Genomic DNA, 19238 nt, shown 5'->3' with positions numbered 1-19238 from the left:
GATTTGAATTTATGCTTTGTTGCTTAGTTTTTAATGTAATTTTTTTCATATTCTCTTTTAAGATTTCTTGAATGGTGGAAATTTAGGCCATTTTGTGTTTGCATTGATTTTCTAGAACATTTTACCCTTGTCTTTTACCTTTCACAGTGAAATTGAACTTGTTATGAAATTACAGCCATGATAGACACTGCTGGGACCTTATTATCTGTTCACTATAGTGGACCGTTATAATATGTTCAGACTGTCATTTCCCAAATATGTCTGATAAAGTTATCCGAATAAAGATAATGTGAAATAAAACCACCGTTTGATGTCATTCACATCTATGCAATACATGATTATAATTTGACCCCCATTGAGATCCTGGTTGAGAGGACTGCTTCCGTGGTCTAGTGGTAGAGCGTCTGCCCAGAGAGCGGAAGGTCCGGAGTCCGATCCCCAGCCGTGTCATACCAAATGACGTTAAAAGATGGTACTTGTTGTTACCCTGTCTGGTGCTCGGCATTAAGGGGCTAAAACAAGGACTGGTCGGCTCGGAGTCAGTATACTGTGTCTGAGTGGGGTATTCATGTTAAACTGCGGCATGGTATCTCAGTGGGCTAGCACTATAAATCGGCATCAGTTCGGTCTAGTACAAGCACCCACACACGTACATGCACGTCGCTATATGTGTGCAATAATCTTGGACGCCACGTTAAACCCAATTTCACCTCGCCACCTAGGTGAGAGGAAGCCCCCAGCATCCCATGTTTGTGAGAAGACTAAGACGAGGATCTGGGGGGCACAATGTGTGCTCTGCTAAATGGTGTCAACTGATGCTCATTCTATCACCCGCTGGTCAGTTCTTGAATATTAACAGGCCTTTGTGATATAGGTTCAAATATTACCGACTGTATTGTAACCGCCCCCGCCCCCCCCCCCCCCCCCCGAACACTCACACTTATAATGAGTGAGTGAGCTGTGTTTTTCCTCTTCGTGTGGAACTATATGATAATCAGGGTTGAAGTGATGCATCCACTTCTGTAATTCCAGCATCTCGGTTAGCTTGGCCACCCAGTCTCGAGTCATCGAAGCAGGTAGAATGAATTTGATGTAGTCGGCATGTACATTTACTGTGACAAAAATAGTCAAAACATTCTCCCAAGGCATATCAACATTACTTAAATCCGCTTCTTGAGTTACCAATTGTTTAATGAATCTGTAAGAAATGTTATTTTTCTGAATTCTTAAGATTGTATCCTGCCTAAATGATCTTAAAGAAACAAAGTGTGTTTTCGTGTGAATTTGCAAATATAAATACATGCATTTCGATTTTTTCAAAATGTGAGAAATGGAGATAAAATGGCAGCCCATTTGTGTAAAGTGACTGCAGTCTGGGACAATTGGACCTGTCATTGATTTGTTCATGCTCTTCAACGTCTACAACAGCTTGCTTGTGTTTGCTTTGCACATGTGTAGATCGGCATTTTATTCATACTGAGATAAATGCGCATAGCCTTGAAAACTCAGACCTATAATGTCCTTATACATTCCTGATCAAAACCAGGGACAGGCTATGTGGTATTGATAGGGGAGAATGTGTAATGCATTTGGGATAACTGACAAGAGCGTGATTTAAGGTCTTAACATCTGTCCCCTGTGGAATTTGGGTCCCAAATATCTCACATTTTGTCGATTACAATGTGGATTGGGTGGGTTGCCCCTGTGGATGCAGTTGTCCGCATATGCCACTATCGATGTGCCTGCTTCAGAGTCGATTAATCACAGACTGCCATTGTGAAGCTGTAACATTTAATGCTTACTGGCCCCGTGGGATTCTGTGTTAGAAGAGGTCCCCAGCAAGCTGCGCAGGACTTAATAGACGACTGGGGAAGCTGGTCAAGGTCTGTAATTTTGTTGATGATCTGTTGACAACATACCCAGAAAGCGTAGATTATTCATGTCAGTATCCGTGAGGTGAGGTGAAATGGGGTTTAATGTCGCTAGCCCACTGAGATACCATGGCGCAGTTTAACATGACCACACTACTCAGACAGGATATACAGTCTCCGAGTCAACCAGTCCTCGCTTTTGCCCCTTAATGCCGAGCGCCAGACAGGGTAACAACAAGTTCCACCTTTCAGCGTTTTTTTGTTTGATGCGGTTGGGCATTGAACCCCGGACCTTGTGCTCTCCGGGCGGACGCTAGCGGCGTTAGACCCAACTCACTCGCTACTAACATAAATATAAATTCTTAATCGCGCGATCCACGCGAGATTAGCTTCGTCATTCCTTACATATTTATAAACTGTAAAACATTACATTGTGTTTAGAAGTGAAACACAACAAAAAATCATCAGCTACATGTGACATTCATTCTAAAAAAACATTCATACAGGAAACGGAAACTGACAATGAAAGTATATCTGATTACAACTATAGGCCCTTAGCTTTGTTAAGTTAAGTTTGAAAGTGGGTATACAGCTTTTTCACATATTAAATCCTACATTCAGCTGTTAAACAAATATTTTAACCATGATTAGATCTTAACATGTTTAGACCCTAAATCCGTCAAGAACATCGACCAAGGAACGGGCTTTTGTTTATGTTTTGGATCGAGACACGTTTTATTATATTCCTCGAAAAAACACTCTCTATATATTTCTATAAAGCCATTGTCAGAAATCCTACCCTGCATTAATTTTCTAACGAAATACTTTCAACTAACATTCTCAAATAGAAAATCTAAAATCAACAATCTAATGACGTGTTTCACTACCCTTTTATTTACTCCCAGTTAGCACTACGATAAACAGTGACATTGTAGCCACTTCTCTCAACGAGATGAATGTCATGTATATAGTTCGAGATGTATGGTTATAACTGGTGATGCTTAACCTTTTTTTCAAGTGTATAGTTCCCATACCCGGACGAATCTGTCAGTAATAATCATCACTTGGAGACGATATCTCAATGTTCTCTGTATTACAGTTATTGTGCATCTTCCCGAGGCGGGGGCACGGGTGGTCCAGTCGTCGAAGGCGCCGCAATTCGCTGTGCAGAGTTGCGTCCCTTGGGCACGCCAGAAACCTATGATTGTGGGTTCGAATCCCAGTTCGGCCCGATTATGTTTCTAGGTCTGTCAGAACCATACCCGTGCTCGTGGGTTTCACCGAAGTGGTAAGCGTCTGAGACCTGCATCACTTCGGGGTTTCCTCCCACATTAAGCTGACACGCCGTGATATAACTGGAATACTGTTAAAAGCGGCGTTAAACCAATCTCTCACTCACTCTTTCCGAGGCAAGGGAGTTAACTGACTAAAAACAGTTCAGTTTCCACGTGGAAACTGGCTGACGATTGATTGATCATTTAAAGTTTTATAGGCGCTCGGGCAACTAGGCCCATTTACACCTTGCCCATAATAAAGGTTTGCTAAGTACCTGGATATTTATAAACTAGTAAAACTGCCACACGGCTTAATATAACCGAGATAACGTTCTGAACGTCATGGCGAACAATATTCCTAGAACATAAAAGTCCAGCCAATGAGAGGCCAGTATTGAGAACTATGAGAGACTCCACCATTGCCTTACGCTGATTGACATACTTGTGGCATGCAGTAAATAATGAGCCATATTATCAAGCTGATTGCAGAAATGTCTTTATTAATAACGTTGAGATATGCACCAAGACCACAATGCCCAAGACGAAGACTGGTTAAGAGTACCTCCTCTGTCCAGTTATTTCTAGATATGTGTAATTTAGTAATAAAAGAAACGATGCCATAGAGATGGCGTCCTTTTAAGGATGATGCCCATATCTGCTGCCATTTTGTTTTAGCATGTATCATACTGACGGTGCCATCTCTGCAGGGGAAGGTAAAATTGTATCATCCTGTTCTGATTCATCACATTCTAAAGCAGTTTTTGCCAATTTATCAGCTTTCTCATTTCCATGTATTCCAACTGGACTTTTACAGTTAGTTATCTCCCTTGCATCGGGAAGACGGTTATTATGATAACCCGTTCCACAAAAAGTGAATGTCCATCTCCGTTGCTGTGGGGGAGATGGGGTAGCCTAGTGGTTAAAACGTTCGCTCGTCACGCCGAAAACCCGGTTTCGATTTCCCTCATGGGTACAATGTTTCTGGTGTTGCGGGAATATTGCTAAAAGCGGCGTAAATCCATACTCACTCACTCACTCTACGTTCCTGTGAACAACATCACAGCTATTTATCCCACTGAGCCTGGACAGGTAGACCAGCGCTGAACAGCGTGAATAACGATCCACACTGTTTGGAGGAGACGACACAAGTTTAGGTCACACTGTAGGGGAGTCCATACTGTCTCCCCGACCCTAGAGAATAATCTAAAAAAAGATTCCAACTCAGTTTAGAATGATTTGTCAAGCTCAGATTAATTATATTAAGCATTGTTCTGGGCTCCATTCGGATTTTCCTTTTTATTTTGTAGATATATATTTATAAATAAGCTAACTTTGTTTCTGGAACTAAACGTTTGTCTAGGGAATCCACGTGTAACGTCGAATCAGCTATAGCTCTGTCATCTTTGCCATCCTGGTTTGTCGCCTCCTAGTACATGTACTGGCGATATGATGCACTATTAATCTCCATGGGTTTATCTCTATTGAGAGTATATCATACAGCACACAATCTTTACATAAAATAACTTTATTTCGCTTACAATATTTCCACAAACGACAATACAAGTTAAAAATATATAAGCAATTAACTAAATGAAAGTCGCAAACTTCCTCGCTATAAAAGTAGAACTCCTCACTTAACCCTGATTTTCCAAAAACCGAAATTAAAGAAAACATCTGCAATATTTTGTAATTGATGTACATGAATTGTCAGTTTAGTAAAATCAAGACAAATAAAGAATGTTGGTACGTTTGTAAAACAAAACCAGTTGACCCTGATTTTCCCCAAACCCCAAAGCTGTGATGGAAATTAAAGAAAACATCAGCAATATTTTGTAATTGATGTAAATGAATTGTCAGTTTAGTAAAATAAAGACAAATAAAGAATGTTGGTACGTTTGTAAAACAAAACCAACGGGCTACTATATCGACCTAATTGTTAAGTAAATCAAATTGGAAATAACTGAAGTAAACTGATATTTTATTCAACATGTGTGAATTTTTGGCCGTTTGGTCCTTAAACAGTGTACTTTAAGTAAACAATATATGTTATTAAAGGTGATTATTCTTTCAAGACATCAAAATAATTAAATGCTAGGCGCAGTTGTAAGGTTTTGTCAAAAAGTTCTTTTGGCCTGTCGTCATAATCAAATAACAGAAAGTCCTTTGAATACTTTTCCCGTATCCGTTCCAGATCACCCAACGGAACTTGCTGGTAGGCTTGTAAGAAAGCCTCCTTCTTGTTTGACCTTGACTCCGAGGATGTTCGCTTGTATGCTCCAAGCATTATATTTATCAACTGAACTTCTGTTATCGAGTCGCTCTCAGCCGGTGTTAACGGGTACCGTTCCTCCTTGGAAATAGATCCGGCTATCTGCATCTGTCTCCACAAGCGACGAATGGCCGCATGGAACGTTAAACACTTGCCAAAAGCACCCCTATGTAAAAATGTCCTTGTGACATAGTCCACGAACGAGTCCGCGGTGTATTCTATTCCAAAGTCTTTAACCTCAACATGCTTACCTAAAATGTCCGCTTTATTCATTAGATACAGCGAGTCAGCCTTGAAGGTTTCCATCTTGGCGATGACGTCATACTGGAGACTGCATACATCGCACCACTCTGAGACTGGGATGAAGTGAGCGTCTAGTGATGCAGTGGGCGTAGATATGATGGACTTGACAAATTCCCCAAATGTGACGTCATGACCACAAGAACGGCTTTTCTCAGAAGAACCATTCCTGAATTCCGATATGATTTTTTTGCCAAGCCCCCATAGGTATGTATTAGGAGCCAGTACTTTATCAACATATGCAGAGAAAATACGGCTGTATGGGTCACGGGTGTACATGAATTTCAACGAGGAATTAACGAGATGTTCAAGGCTGTCGTCGCTGTCTGTGAGTTTATTTTGACGTTTTAACAGAAAGGGGCCTGAATGAAAATCTTCGTATGAATACTCATATGGGGAGTGTATGATGTCACCCCTTTGACTAATCACTGCCTTCCAAGTCCGTCGCCAGAAGCTGGATCCTGCCTTAGCAACAGAGCAGTACAACATGTTAGTTCGATCCATGTACCAGAGGGTACGGATGGTGGAGCGCACGCCCTTGTTGCTTCCAGGAATGGTGCCACATGCTTTCTGGGCATGTTGGCGTCGTTTCTCGTATATCGTCTCAGACGGTTCCTTTATCAAAAAACGGAAAATATTTCGTAACGTCATGGATGAATGCATTTGAATACAATTTATACAGCTTATATAGGTTTCCTTAATACATTTACATTTGTATACCAAAAACATGTTCAGTGTACGATTTATTGTTTCCTCAAATTCCTCAGGTTTTAATCACGACCCATCCCACCTACCTTTAAATGAATGAATGAATGGATGGATGGATGAATGAATGAATGAATGAATGAATGAATGAATGAATGAATGAATGAATGAATGAATAAAATATAATAATAGTATATGAAAATAATTGTTATTGTACAAGGATGCTCTGAAAAATAAAGTTCAAATTTTGATCTTGGATTTGTTCCCCAAATGAATCGTACACTGGGTGTATAGAATTATAAAATGCTTGACACCAAATTGGCTTCTCCGTCTGGCTGGCATACACTGTACATAGGCATATGAAAGAGATTCAACAGGTAATATGCATATTCATAAAGCGTTGGGCGGCTAATTGCATTAGTCGTGCATCGATCTATTGCATTAATAGTAGTAGGTTCGGGCCAACATGCAGGACCAGCAGGTTTACATTCGTGTTAGTCTGCTTGGTCGCAAATGGTTTAAATTTGTTATAATGCGTATCGAGCATATCATTATTGCTCTCATTACACAACAACAATGTCTTGCCTTGCCAGGGTAGTTATAGCATTGTCCAGACCTAGACGGGAAATGGGGGTTAACTCTCTTCCTTCAGCATTAGTATAATGCTTATCGCTCGGATTAACCAGTTTCCGGAATAACCACTTGTGGTTATGTTCATTTCATAACGTATCATGATTCCCAACGGTGTTAGCTGGATTCCCAACGGTGTTAGCTGGATTCCCAATGTTTCAGTGTATGCACCATCCCCAAATATCTAGTGCATTGTATCTCTTCTATCTCTTTTACATCATTCTAAAATAACAGGGCGGTCGGGTAGCCCAGTAGTTGAAGCGTTCGCCCGTCACGCCGACGACCCGGGTTCAATTCCCGACATGGAACAATGGTAAGCCCATTTCTTGTGTCCGTGAAATTCCTTAGTAGAATAGGTTTTCAGCAACCCATGCTTTCCGTAAAAGGCGACTATGCTTGTGAAAGGCGACTAACGACATCGGATGGTCAGGCTTGCCGACTTTGTTGTACATGTCATCGAATCACAATTGCGTTGATCGATGCTCATGATGTCGATCACTGGATTGTCTTGTCCAGACTCGATTATTTACAGACCGCCGTCACATACCTGGAATATTGCTGAGTACGGCGTTAAACAACAAACAAACAAAGAAACAAACCCTACAAACTATTTTGAAACTGACTTGTGGCTACACAGTGCTACAGGCTAGCCCATAGTGTTCTAGCAGCGCAGAGATGGGTTACCTCAGCGAGGCTGACGTGTACTTACTTTATACACTTCCTGCACGTCACCAAGGGCCTTGTCGAGAATGGTGTGATACAGTTTCATCAAATATCCCCTGTCTCCCTTGTACGTCCAGTTATATGCTAGATCGAGGGTCTGATGGCGGTCTTTCGACAGACCTTTTTCAATAACACCTAGACCATTAGCCTAATAACAAAAACAAAATTATACAGCAAAAGTGGCAGTAATAAATGTTCGTTTGCGTGCTGACATCAGACGCAATTTCCTGTTTCACTTTCCTTAATCGTGTCAGGAAACGCTGGTTTTCGGATCAGATACGAATTAGCTCCGATTCTTATTTTTAATTATACGTTTCATTATTAGTTTGTCAAGACCAGACTGGTTCATGTGTGGTTATGCACTGCGTCACTTTGGGCTCTCCTCCCACATTACAGCAAACACTACTTGATATTGACATAAGTGGAATATACTCCAACTCCTAACACACAGTGAAATGTATTGGGCAATATATATATATATATATATATATATATATATATATATATATATATATGTAGTTACTTAACTTGCATGGAAATTACTGTTGAGAACGTCTATACCCGAATAAAGGGACATTACTCCGTGACCTGATTCGTTAATCCGGACACCTGATTTGTTCTCCCTGGTGATTTGAACTGTGTACGATTCAGTCCATATTAACGAGGTTTGACTGTGTATCAACTTTAGTACTGTAGAAAGTGTCATCTCCAGTCAACCCCCGTTAATACAGACAGTCCCTGTTAGATCACCCGGACTAACACCTATTGTTCAAGCGTGGACGTTTCCAACCACAATAGCCGGAAAAGCGAACTTTCCGAACGAACGGGCTTCAGTATCCATAACTGAGGAGGTATAAAAATATCAAAACCCCTCATTGTGCGAACATTCATACGAATTCGTGTGACCGAAAGAACATCATGAGTCATGTGCGGGGCCAGTTACATCTGAGTGTGAAACCTTGACATACACATTAACATTTTATACACGAAGTCGCTATTGCAGTACTTACTAGGAAGTCTGGAATAAGATGTTTGTCATTTGCAATACTCCAGACCGAGACGTAACCTGCAAAACAAATCAATGAATCTTCTTGATCACCAGATCATGCCTGTTCATTCAAATAACATTACTTGTTAAAGGGGCCATTACACCAAACGGCGATCGCTCTGCGCTACTTCTGCGTCCTAAAATTTGACTAGAGCGTAGTGGGGTCGCCATACGCAAGAAAACTCTCTTTTGGTGTAATCTCTCCTACGACCGTTCTGCCTTCCTTCTGCGACTAAATATGTTACTTTTGTCAATGTAACTGCGTTCCCTGAACGACCTAGGCGTTCACTGTGCGATATCTCTGCGCTCCCTCTGCGTGTCCTCTGCGTTACCTCCGCGTTACCTCTGCGTTCCCTCTGCCTCCCCTCTGCCTCCTTATTGCAACTAACTACCGCGCTGCCAACCCTCTACGACCAATGGCAATCGCTCAACGACCTTTCAGCGATGCCTCTGCCTTCTTTGCGGTTCAAAACTTTTCAGCGACAGTGGCGCTCTTGGCGATGGCTGAGCGTTCCCTCTGCCTCCCTTGTGCGCTCTACGCGACCGTTCTGCGACCCCTCTGCCTTCAACGCCGACCTGGCAAAACTTAAGAACGCAGAACGGTCGCAGAAAGGTCGCCGTCCGGTGTAATGGGGGTATAACCGACGTATGGAGAACTTGAGTGCAAATCAAGTTTGTTGACGTCATTTAAGCTATATAAACGTGGGGGGAGACCAAAACTAGGTTTCATGCATTCACAAGGCCATCTTCCCGAGGCAAGAGCGTCCACTAGCCTTTTTTCTTTTTTCCACCCTTGCCAAATCAAGCCAACTTCCGGTGCTAAATATGACTGGACTATCGCACATATTCACAAAATCAACATCCACGACTGTACACCTTCGTATGAAAGAAATTAACCGCTGCCTGTCTTTGTTGACATGCCCGAATATGTCTTTTTCATCTTTTACACACAAACTTTAATCAGGACTTGTAGGCCACGGGCCTTTAAAAAAACAAAATACGATGTAGGTGCAAACAGTATAAAAATACTCCTTTATATCGAACAGTGTTTCCTATAAACTACCAGTATAACACCTTGTGAAAGATGAACAAAAAACGATCTGGGTGTTTTATTCAGTGTTATTCCATAGTAGATTTATTGTCTGATAATATTATGATTATATGTGTAATGATTAACCCATAAAAGAATTCCTCACGACATACAGTACCCAACATAGGCTATTGTGATCGAATCGATTGAATACTGATTATGACGTCAATGGCTGTTCGCGTATTCTGTTTTGCGCAGTAAATGCATCGATTTTGTTTGAAGTAGCTCACTTTAGCTACGAAAAAGGGAGAACTTATAATTATGTAGACGGGTGAGTGAGTGGGTATGTTTTTTACGCCGCTTTTAGCAATATTCCAATAATATCACGGCGGGGGACACCAGAAATGCACTTCACACATTGTACCCATGTCGGGAATAGAACCCGGGTTTTCGGCGTGACGAGCGAACGCTTGAACCACTAGGCTACCCGACCACCCCGCTATTATGCAGATGAAACAACGGGGAACATCTTAACTCGCACATAACATGTTGTGTGGTTAGATGATGTCATGAGAGGTGAAACTGCAACTTGACTGAACACAGAACCTTTGGTCGGCTAATTTAGTTGTCCGTTTCGGAACGCCACTAGGATTGACTGACTGTCGATTATGTCACGGCGGGACAGCTGTTACGTGTTGATTTTCCAAATTGAAACGCGAAGGTTAAAATAGAACTGGGTATGTAAAGAAATCTACGGTGGCCCATAAGGGACATAGAGTCTGTTTTTCAATATTTTGATATTTCACTTACTGTTATCGTAACCTGTTGCAAATTAACACGATTTGTCATACAAATATGTGATAAATCATATATAACGTAGATACTGAATTGCTGAAAAGTGAAGCGAAAAGGTCAAAAACTAAATTGAAAATGTCAAAAACAAAAATATTAATAATATTTCCACCGCGGTGGAAATAGTTTTCTGCATTTTCATTTTAGTTTTTGACATTTTCGTTTTTGTTTTTGACATTTTCATTTTAGTTTTTGACCTTTTATTTATATATATGTATATATAAATATTACTTTCTAACTTGAATATACAATATCTTTCTACTTACGGTTAGTCGAAACATGCACAATGACACCGACTGCCAGTAAAACTACAATCAACCTCGTCACTGTCCGTCCTCGCTGCCTCGAAAATCTACATCGTCGCAGGCAAACCATCTTCTGAAATCAGGAAATAGTTGTCAAAAGTTAATCCGTCGCGCGTGAAACATTATAGGCTCGCATAATGAGGTATATATAATCTATATATCTCAGAGAACACGCTGTGCCAAGTATTGAACTAAAACGATCCTCTGTTTATGCCCGTCATACTCAGCGCTTCGTGAGCAAATATGAGTAGGTTTGTAGAGTTAATGCAACACTTAAAACCTACATTAACATCCTTTCACTGTACCCCTGAACGCAGGAATATATTGTGGTTTTGCAATGTAGGTATGTCCACCATGCTTCTTGCACGCAATGTATGTGTTTCAAAACGGTGGTGGGTAAATGTCGAGCGGTGATCTTTTGGACTGCCCTGCTTGTGTCAACATCGACGGCTGTTTATACACTGGGGACGTTTTCGATTTCATGAGTGAGATGTAACAGACGTTTTCGCCGCTTTAAACACTACTTCAGTTATAACCTACCGGGCAAAAGAAAGTATACACTTGAAGGTTAAATTTGACCAAGACATTATCAAAGTTATCGAAGGGTTGATACCGGTCGCCGAAACACTGCACACTAAACGTCTAAAACACAACGATGATACCCGTATCTAAACACCACTATTAAATAACCATTTCTTGTTTGTTTTATTTACACACCGTCAACATGGACGTATACTTTCTTTTGCCCGGCAGGCTATCACGGCGTGTCAGCTTAGCAAGTCCCGCGAAGCCGCATCTGATGCCTAAATCCACGGATCATAACCGAACCCACTATAAGCGGATCCTGATCTATGGGACGCTATTCTGTATATTAGATTTAGGCATTCTAGACACCTTGAAAATACTACAGTTATTGTCGGGAATATTCTGTTAAATGCTGTGATATACTATTGCGCTTTATGATTCTAAAAACCCTCTGTATTTACATAATACCACGTAGATGCTTGTTTTATATCATGCCGGTAATTGAGTATCATAAATGTTCCACTCGGCTCCACGCTGCCCTGGAATCTCAGGATTCCATATTTGAAATAGTGTCGCGAATCTTATATATTTTACAAGTCAAATGGTGTCCTTTTGCTTTTGTCTTCAAACCAAAGGGTATTCCTTGTTTCTGTTCATAGAATAATCTGTTTTCAGAGAGGACCTGACAGATATATCAAAATATTGGTTTCATTTTTTAATATTTTCACAGATTGTACCTTTGGCAACAATGCTCACACTTATGCCTCCATTGAACGTAAAGTGCTAAGGGTCTGGCTTAGACGCCAGTTTTATAACTTCCTTCCATCGTATATTAGGTTCTCGAGTCTAGCGTGATGCTGTGGAACACCGCAATACAAAGACCAGAAAACAAATGCCGTTCATGTTAAATCTCATACGAGATCGTTGTATAATTAACGGACAAAGAGTTGAACATGTGGAATCAGATATCTTGAGCAATTGTTAAATCAACATTTAGATAACTATGAAAAAGATTTATAGACAGCTTTGCAAAGGCGGTGCTCTTATATCAATTTTAAATTCCATGTTGCAGGAGGCATAACTTGTCATGTTTAAGAAATTGTATGAAAATCGTTAATGGTTGTTTCAACTTCAACAAAATCAACAAATTCACAATAAACGCCACACAAGAATCACGAGTCGTTCAAATAAATCAAGTTTTCGTAATTAAATAAAAGCAAAGTAACTAAATTTCAGTATTTGTACATACCCGATGTACTACTTACACCAATAACGCCTTCTTTACTTCTGTGCAATCTGTTCATACATGTATGTAGGCGATTTCACAAGTAGTATCAACAGCAAGCACAGTTTTGAAGTGCTGTCTCTGAATGCTGGTCACACGTCACGACTGACAATCACACTATGTTACATGAATCCATGACTTATTGACTGTATAACCAAGCTGTGTCCCTCAATTGATTTGAACACGCCCCCTGTTGCTTCGTGATGTCCGTGACCCACAGCCACAACCGACATGCTTTGCTGGTGTCTTGTTTGTTGTTTAACGCCATACTCGGCAATATTCCAGCTGTATGGCGGCGGTCTGTCAGTAATCGAGTCGAGTCCACGCCACCAGTGGCTATTACGAGTTATGTCCCTTCTACAATGTGTGTCCCTCCTACTGACCAATGAGATTCCACCATATTACTTGAATTTGCTTCAAACAAAATGGCGGCGACCAGTAAATCCGGTCTGATGGATCTATATCGTTATCAAACGCGACTTGCCCCGCGAAATGCATCAACTTACTTGAGTGAGCACCTTGATTTAAACGTGCAAAGATTTAAAAAATATCTGAAGACGCCCAGTTGACGGTACAAATGCTTTACAAATCCTGCAATCGACCGAAATCTGCAAGGCAGTTTACCAGATGTCGATTTCGTTACGCGATTTTGTTCAAGTTCAAGAGGTTTTATTGTACTTAAGGCCTCCGGCCCATATACAAAACAAGAGTACAAAGATATAATATCCGTGAGTACAACTGCTGCATACAATACATATGTGGAGACAATGTTACATAGTGATTGTACACAATAATTTGAAGTGACTTCACGATACTATACGAATACATAGACTCGTTAGTCCAGCCGAAACAGAACTCCGAAATTCCAGCCTCGGTCGGCAAAGGATCGAAACAGGACATTTTATAGTCAGTGAACTCCCTGCCTCCGTAAGGAGTTTGAATTGAGTCCAACTGCAGCAACAACAGAGTATTCTTCTTGACCAATCCGAAGCCAGAAGGCCCTACCTCTGGATAATTAATCATGATAACGCCTCACGTGACGTGTCGCCATCAAGCATCTGCTTAATGAAGCAATGAAATTAAGAAAATATTAAATTGAGTCAATATCACCACATGCCGTCACCAACCTCTTTTCTTTATCAACAATTTAACGCCTCCGTGGCCAAGGTGACAGAGCATCTACACGGAAAATTGGTGGTTCGATCCCCCGGCCGTGCCATACCAAAAGACATTAAAAGATGGCACTTGTTGTAACCTGTTTGGCGCTTGTCATTAAGGGCTAAAACAAGGACTGGTCAGCTCTATGTCAGTATACTGTGTCTGACTTGGTTTCCATGTTAACCTGCGGCACGGTAGTCCTTCGCCATGACTTGGAATTCATATATATGTAGATATTCTTTTTTACAAAATCCTAGGCATGTCTAGATAAAACTAAACCAAGTCTGGTTTCCTTGAATCCACATTGAAACAGCAGGAGAGGAAAGGTTATTTTGAAGGAAAAAAATATAATTATTTTAAAGAAATGTTTTCATTGAGTAAGTGTTAGTCTGGCGGCATGGTATCTCAGCGAGCCAGTACACGGAATCTTACTTATCACTGAGGGAAATGCGGGCTGGAATTGACCCCAGCAGCCAATGTTTGGCGTATGAGGCAACATATGGAACGGATTGTACAAGACGTATTCTGTGTGATTACTCAAATGAGGATCAATATGTCGATGTGACCCGTCCTTAACACACTGATATAATTTATGTCGATACGTTGTCCTAAATCATTCTAAATTTTGCAATATGACAAATAGAAGTTCGCAGTATTCGCTGAACTTTTTGCATGACACCAGGTGTCCTGGCGCTCAAAGTTTCATATATATGTACATCTATCTTAGTTTCTTTCTTTATAGGACCCGTTTAGATCCGGGGTAGTATAGGTCTTCACCAACCCATGCTTGTCGTAAAAGGCGACTAAAGGGATCGGGTGGTCAGGCTCGCTGACTTGGTTGATGCATGTCATCGATCCCAATTGCGAGGATCGATGCTCATGATGTCAATCACTGGATTGTCTGGTCCAGACTAGATTATTTACAGACCGCCGTCATATAGCTGGAATATTGCTTAGTGCGGCGTTAAACAACAAACCAACCAACCAACTGTATAAGAGTGAGTGAGTTGTGTTTAAAGCCATTTGGGACAGTTTTATAGTTTCACAGCGTCTCGGCTTAGTCCGCTTTGGGTAAACGGTGACCGTCCAATTGTCAGACATCCCATTTGTCAGATATCCCATACCAGGATTAGTCAAGGGTGGTTAGTTAAGTAATAGGTACCTGTTTACCTTTCATTAAAGTGGAACAGACCAAAAAACAGACATTTTGATTAAATTACAGGAGAGGTTTATTATGCACTTTTAATCATCAAATCATACAGAAATAAAAAATTTTTTGAGGTATTCACCAGAAATGTGAATTAATTACAGGATATATTTATTCAACTTTAATGTGGAACATATTTCATTATAACCATTCATACAGCGGACGGGAATGTTATCATTTTACAAAAGGAATAATGTTATAATGATTACATTATTAGAAAGACACTATATACACAATATACAATGAAACGTGTGATTTTACAGGATATATTTCATTACACTATTGCCATATATAACGTGTTATTATTCTACCTTACAATGTAATTTAATGAAAATAAAGAAAAACAAACTCAACGGTTAAAAGTTTTTTATTAATCTTGACTGAGTTTCCTATATTCTATATCATTGAAAAAACTACTCCTATTCTTGCCTAATAAAACACCATCAACCCGACACGGTTCAAGCGCAACTTACAAACACAATCATAATCTGGTTAATCTGTATCACTTAACGAGCTTAATAATTAGTAGGTAAGATCAGGCAGCTGCACAGTTACACTTAGTCACACTTGACTGGTCTGTCTGATGATTGGTTAAAGTTAAACATTTCAGTATCAGTTGAATATACAGTGCCATGTATATATGTTTCAAAATGACAAATAATATATTTTACATGGTAGCGTGGATTCAATGACATGTAATATGATGTTTACACTAATCATATTTAGAACGCATTGTTTTGAGACCCGTGAAGATTCCGGGGTAAAATAGGTCTTCCGCAACCCATGCTTGCCGTAAAAGGTGACTATGCTTGTCGTGAAAGGCGACTAACGGGATCGGGTGGTCAGGCTCGCTGACTTGGTTGAAGCATGTCATCGATCCCAATCGATGCTCATGATTTCAATCACTGGATTGTCTGGTCCAGACTAGATTATTTTACAGACCGCCGTCATATAGCTGGAATATTGCTGAGTGCAGCGTTAAACAACAAACAAACAAACAAAAGCATTGTTTTGAAGTAATGCTATTTTCGAAATGGCTAAGTATTGCTTTTTTTCGGAATGGCTGACAGTTATACAACAGCCTCCGCAGCTATAACTTGCACGATTTAGCAGAGCGTCCATGTTTGGCGTTATCTCCTTTTACTTTTCCCGACGTTAGCGTACAAGAACAACGTCAGGTCATGCAGAACAAAGGTGTGAATGTTTTATAGCTAACGTTGTTCAGCAGATACTGTATTCTTATCTGCCTATCGTTAATGGGCCAAACACCAGCTTCATCGACTGAACTGCGTGAACCACGTACACACCAGCCAAAATGTTTTCATGCGTGAAAAGGGTGCCAACGGTGGGGCAGGATACGTTCACCTGTTCGCGATCTCCAACAACCCATGCTTGCCGTAAAAAGGCCACTGTGCTTGTCGTAAGAGGCGACCAACGGGATCAGGTGGTCAGGCTCGCTGATTTGGTTGATGCATGTCATCGTATCCAAATTGCGTGGATCGATTTTCATGATGTCAATCACTGGATTGTCTGGTCCAAACACGATTATTTACAGACAGCCGTTATATTGCTGAGTGCGGCGTTAAACAACAAACGAAACCAAAAAAACACTATTTAATAGTGGTTCATAAACACATGCTATGATAAGTCGGATTCGTCTAGTGGACTCAGTTTTAGCAGACATTTCTTATGATTGGTGAGAGTTTTGTCTTTTGTTACACTTATTTCTACATTTCTACCATAGTACCTCTATTTGAAGACAATATATGTGTCCTTTAATGTGGAGACGCATAACGTTAGAACGGTAAACACATTATTAAAATAGGAGTTGTTAAAACCATTTAGACGTCACACACCACAACCCCCAAACCCCACCACTCACCTTAAACTTGTACAACCAAAAGGTATAGAACGCTATAGAGAAACCCTCGACCCGCCACAGCGACGGACGACTGGAAACGGTGATACGTCACACAGATGAACGTTTACTGTTTCGGTCGGTGTAATTGTCGCAATCACTTAACGTTATTGATTACAGCCAACCTTGCGGGAATTGCTATACATTAACAACCGCCAATACTCACCACAATGTATCTTGTCACTTGGTATACAAGCGTTAGAAGGATATAGCAAAACAAGCCATTATTCTTTTATGACGTCCGAAGAGTTGGTTACGGATGGTATCGATGGAAGCTGTGCGGTGATGACATCAAACCTGAATACTTCCACGTGTGAAGTGTCACACACAATATGTATAGCCTTAATCTTTGGCGCCTGTTTCATCCCATTGTGTATGTTATAAATAATCAATAGACTCTCGCATGCGCAACGCGCAGTGACCGTTTCCAGATGTGCTTTCTGATTATTCATTGTTTATAATTCTAAGATCGTTGTACATATTTATTTTTTATAGGGCTTTGCGCCTTTGTAAATGTTTTTGAATAAGGATGCATAGGCCCATGGGTGGATAGCGCCTGGCAACTATATTTATATCACCTTTACATGGCCTCAGTTGATGTTTACACTTGTTGTTCATAGTGCAGACACTGTGACGCTCGTTGTACATTCAACCATCACTGTAGGGCCTCGTACAGGTGAAACGTTTTTGTTGTTGATTTGAAAAAAATCGTACAGCTCAAACTTTGTAAGCATGGTTCACTTGGTAGGCTGCGCATGCTCTACTCTGGGCTGTGTAGTACTGTATACGCGCACTCCTTGCCGTTGGGTGGGACAGTCAATAGAAAGACGTAATCCATGGATTTCATCTGTTGACATCTGTTGACTGGTTGAGGTCGTTTAGGGAAATAGGTTTATATTAAGTCTGCGCTGGTTGTGTATTGTCATCTGGATACATTGCATACAGCAAGGGGTCAGTTTTATTCTATTAATTAGTCTTCAACTCTAAATACAGTTGAAATAAGTTTGGTAAAAGGGGAAGGTCTTTTAACTATAAGGGATGGTTATAATGAGACATTAAATGTGTGGGGTTATGGAATATATTTAATTGTAACCAACACTATGAGATTTTCATGCATTCGTGTAAAATTAGTTGATCAGATGTCCTATCAATAGTCACTAAATGAGTTAGTGAGTGGGTATGGTTTTACGTCGCTTTTAGCAATATTCCAGCAATATCACAGTGAGTGAGTTGGGTTTAACGTCGCTTTGAACTGTATTCCAGTTTTATCACGGCGTGTCAGCTTAATGTGGCAGTAAAGCACGAAGTGATGCAGGTCTCAGACGTTTACGGGCATGGTGCTGACAAACCTAGAAACATATTCGAGGCGAACCGGGATTCGAACCCACAATCATAGGTTCTGGCGTTCCCAAGGGACGCAACTCTGTGCAGCGAATCTAGGCGCCTTAGACGATTGGGCCACCCATGCCCCCTAGCAATATCACAGCTGGGGACACCGGAAAATGGGCCCATGGGGGAATCGAACTCGATTCTTCTGCGCGACGAGCCGACGCTTTAACCACTAGGCTCCCCGACCGCCCTTCACGAAATGAATGCTTCAGGGTGGTGCTTGTCATATTATGGTATTACATACTGTTAAACAACCCCAAACAGAGCTAAGGGGAATGTTATAAAAAAAATACTTATTATTTGTAATGATGCCTAAAATGAGTCAGTTCTAGGACAATAGAGAATGCTGTTTGTACGACGTCACCCAGCCACATTCCGTCCTGCCTGGACACTCAGAATATCCTTATCAAACGTTGAGTAGTGTATTATACCTGCTAGAACACAGAGGTTCCGGTGCAGTGGTGGTAAGCATGAATTAGGACTTCAGTTACATTTATTCAGTTAAAATATGTTGTATAATGCTGAGGTTTGTTTTAATTAAGTTGCCCAATATTGCAGTCAAACGGAATTTATCATCCAAACTGGCTCCCACAGGAGATATCGCTTGGATGAGATATGCCGCTAGCTTTTACCCAAAACATGATCAGTGCAATAAGACACTCCACTGTGGGTCACTCGAAACCTTTGTAAATCTAATCTCTGAAATGGACGTATTTTACAGAAAAAATATCTTTAATTATCTTAATAGA

At 40.7% G+C, this 19238-nt stretch overlaps 1 protein-coding gene across 9 annotated transcripts; it reads right to left on the bottom strand.

The window, feature by feature from the left end:
- Window positions 1-4696: 4696 nt before the first annotated feature.
- LOC139460340 (carbohydrate sulfotransferase 9-like) lies at window positions 4697-17342 on the bottom strand. Of its 9 annotated transcripts, none has more exons than XM_071241882.1 (5): window positions 17267-17342; window positions 10969-11077; window positions 8783-8838; window positions 7759-7920; window positions 4697-6329 (listed from the first exon to the last, which is right to left on the bottom strand). In XM_071241882.1, exons 2-5 carry the CDS (start codon window positions 11075-11077, stop codon window positions 5205-5207), a joined length of 1452 nt encoding a protein of 483 aa, XP_071097983.1. In that variant the 5' UTR covers window positions 17267-17342; the 3' UTR covers window positions 4697-5204. The 9 variants fall into 9 exon arrangements, with proteins under 9 accessions (XP_071097983.1, XP_071097968.1, XP_071097953.1 ...); XM_071241867.1 differs by having other exon boundaries at window positions 10969-11080; window positions 17267-17328; XM_071241852.1 differs by lacking the exon at window positions 17267-17342 and adding an exon at window positions 17065-17166 and having other exon boundaries at window positions 10969-11080.
- Window positions 17343-19238: the final 1896 nt, after the last annotated feature.

This window comes from Haliotis cracherodii, unplaced genomic scaffold (genome assembly GCF_022045235.1).
Source record: "Haliotis cracherodii isolate W230 unplaced genomic scaffold, xgHalCrac1.p SCAF_1, whole genome shotgun sequence".
NCBI classification, from domain to species: Eukaryota; Metazoa; Mollusca; class Gastropoda; order Lepetellida; family Haliotidae; genus Haliotis; species Haliotis cracherodii.
Note: the sequence above shows the minus strand (reverse complement) of the source record. Positions and strands in the feature narration are given on the sequence as shown.

Bases quoted from the DNA above. Each gene is read 5' to 3' on its own strand.
- LOC139460340 (XM_071241833.1), bottom strand. From the start codon at position 12,836: ATGAACAGATTGCACAGAAGTAAAGAAGGCGTTATTGGT. The intron at 8,839-10,968 runs GTAAGTAGAAAG...TTTGTTTTGCAG, and splicing joins TGTGCATGTTTCGACTAACC to GTTACGTCTCGGTCTGGAGT. The intron at 6,330-7,758 runs GTAAGTACACGT...TTTTTGATAAAG, and splicing joins ACGTGCAGGAAGTGTATAAA to GAACCGTCTGAGACGATATA.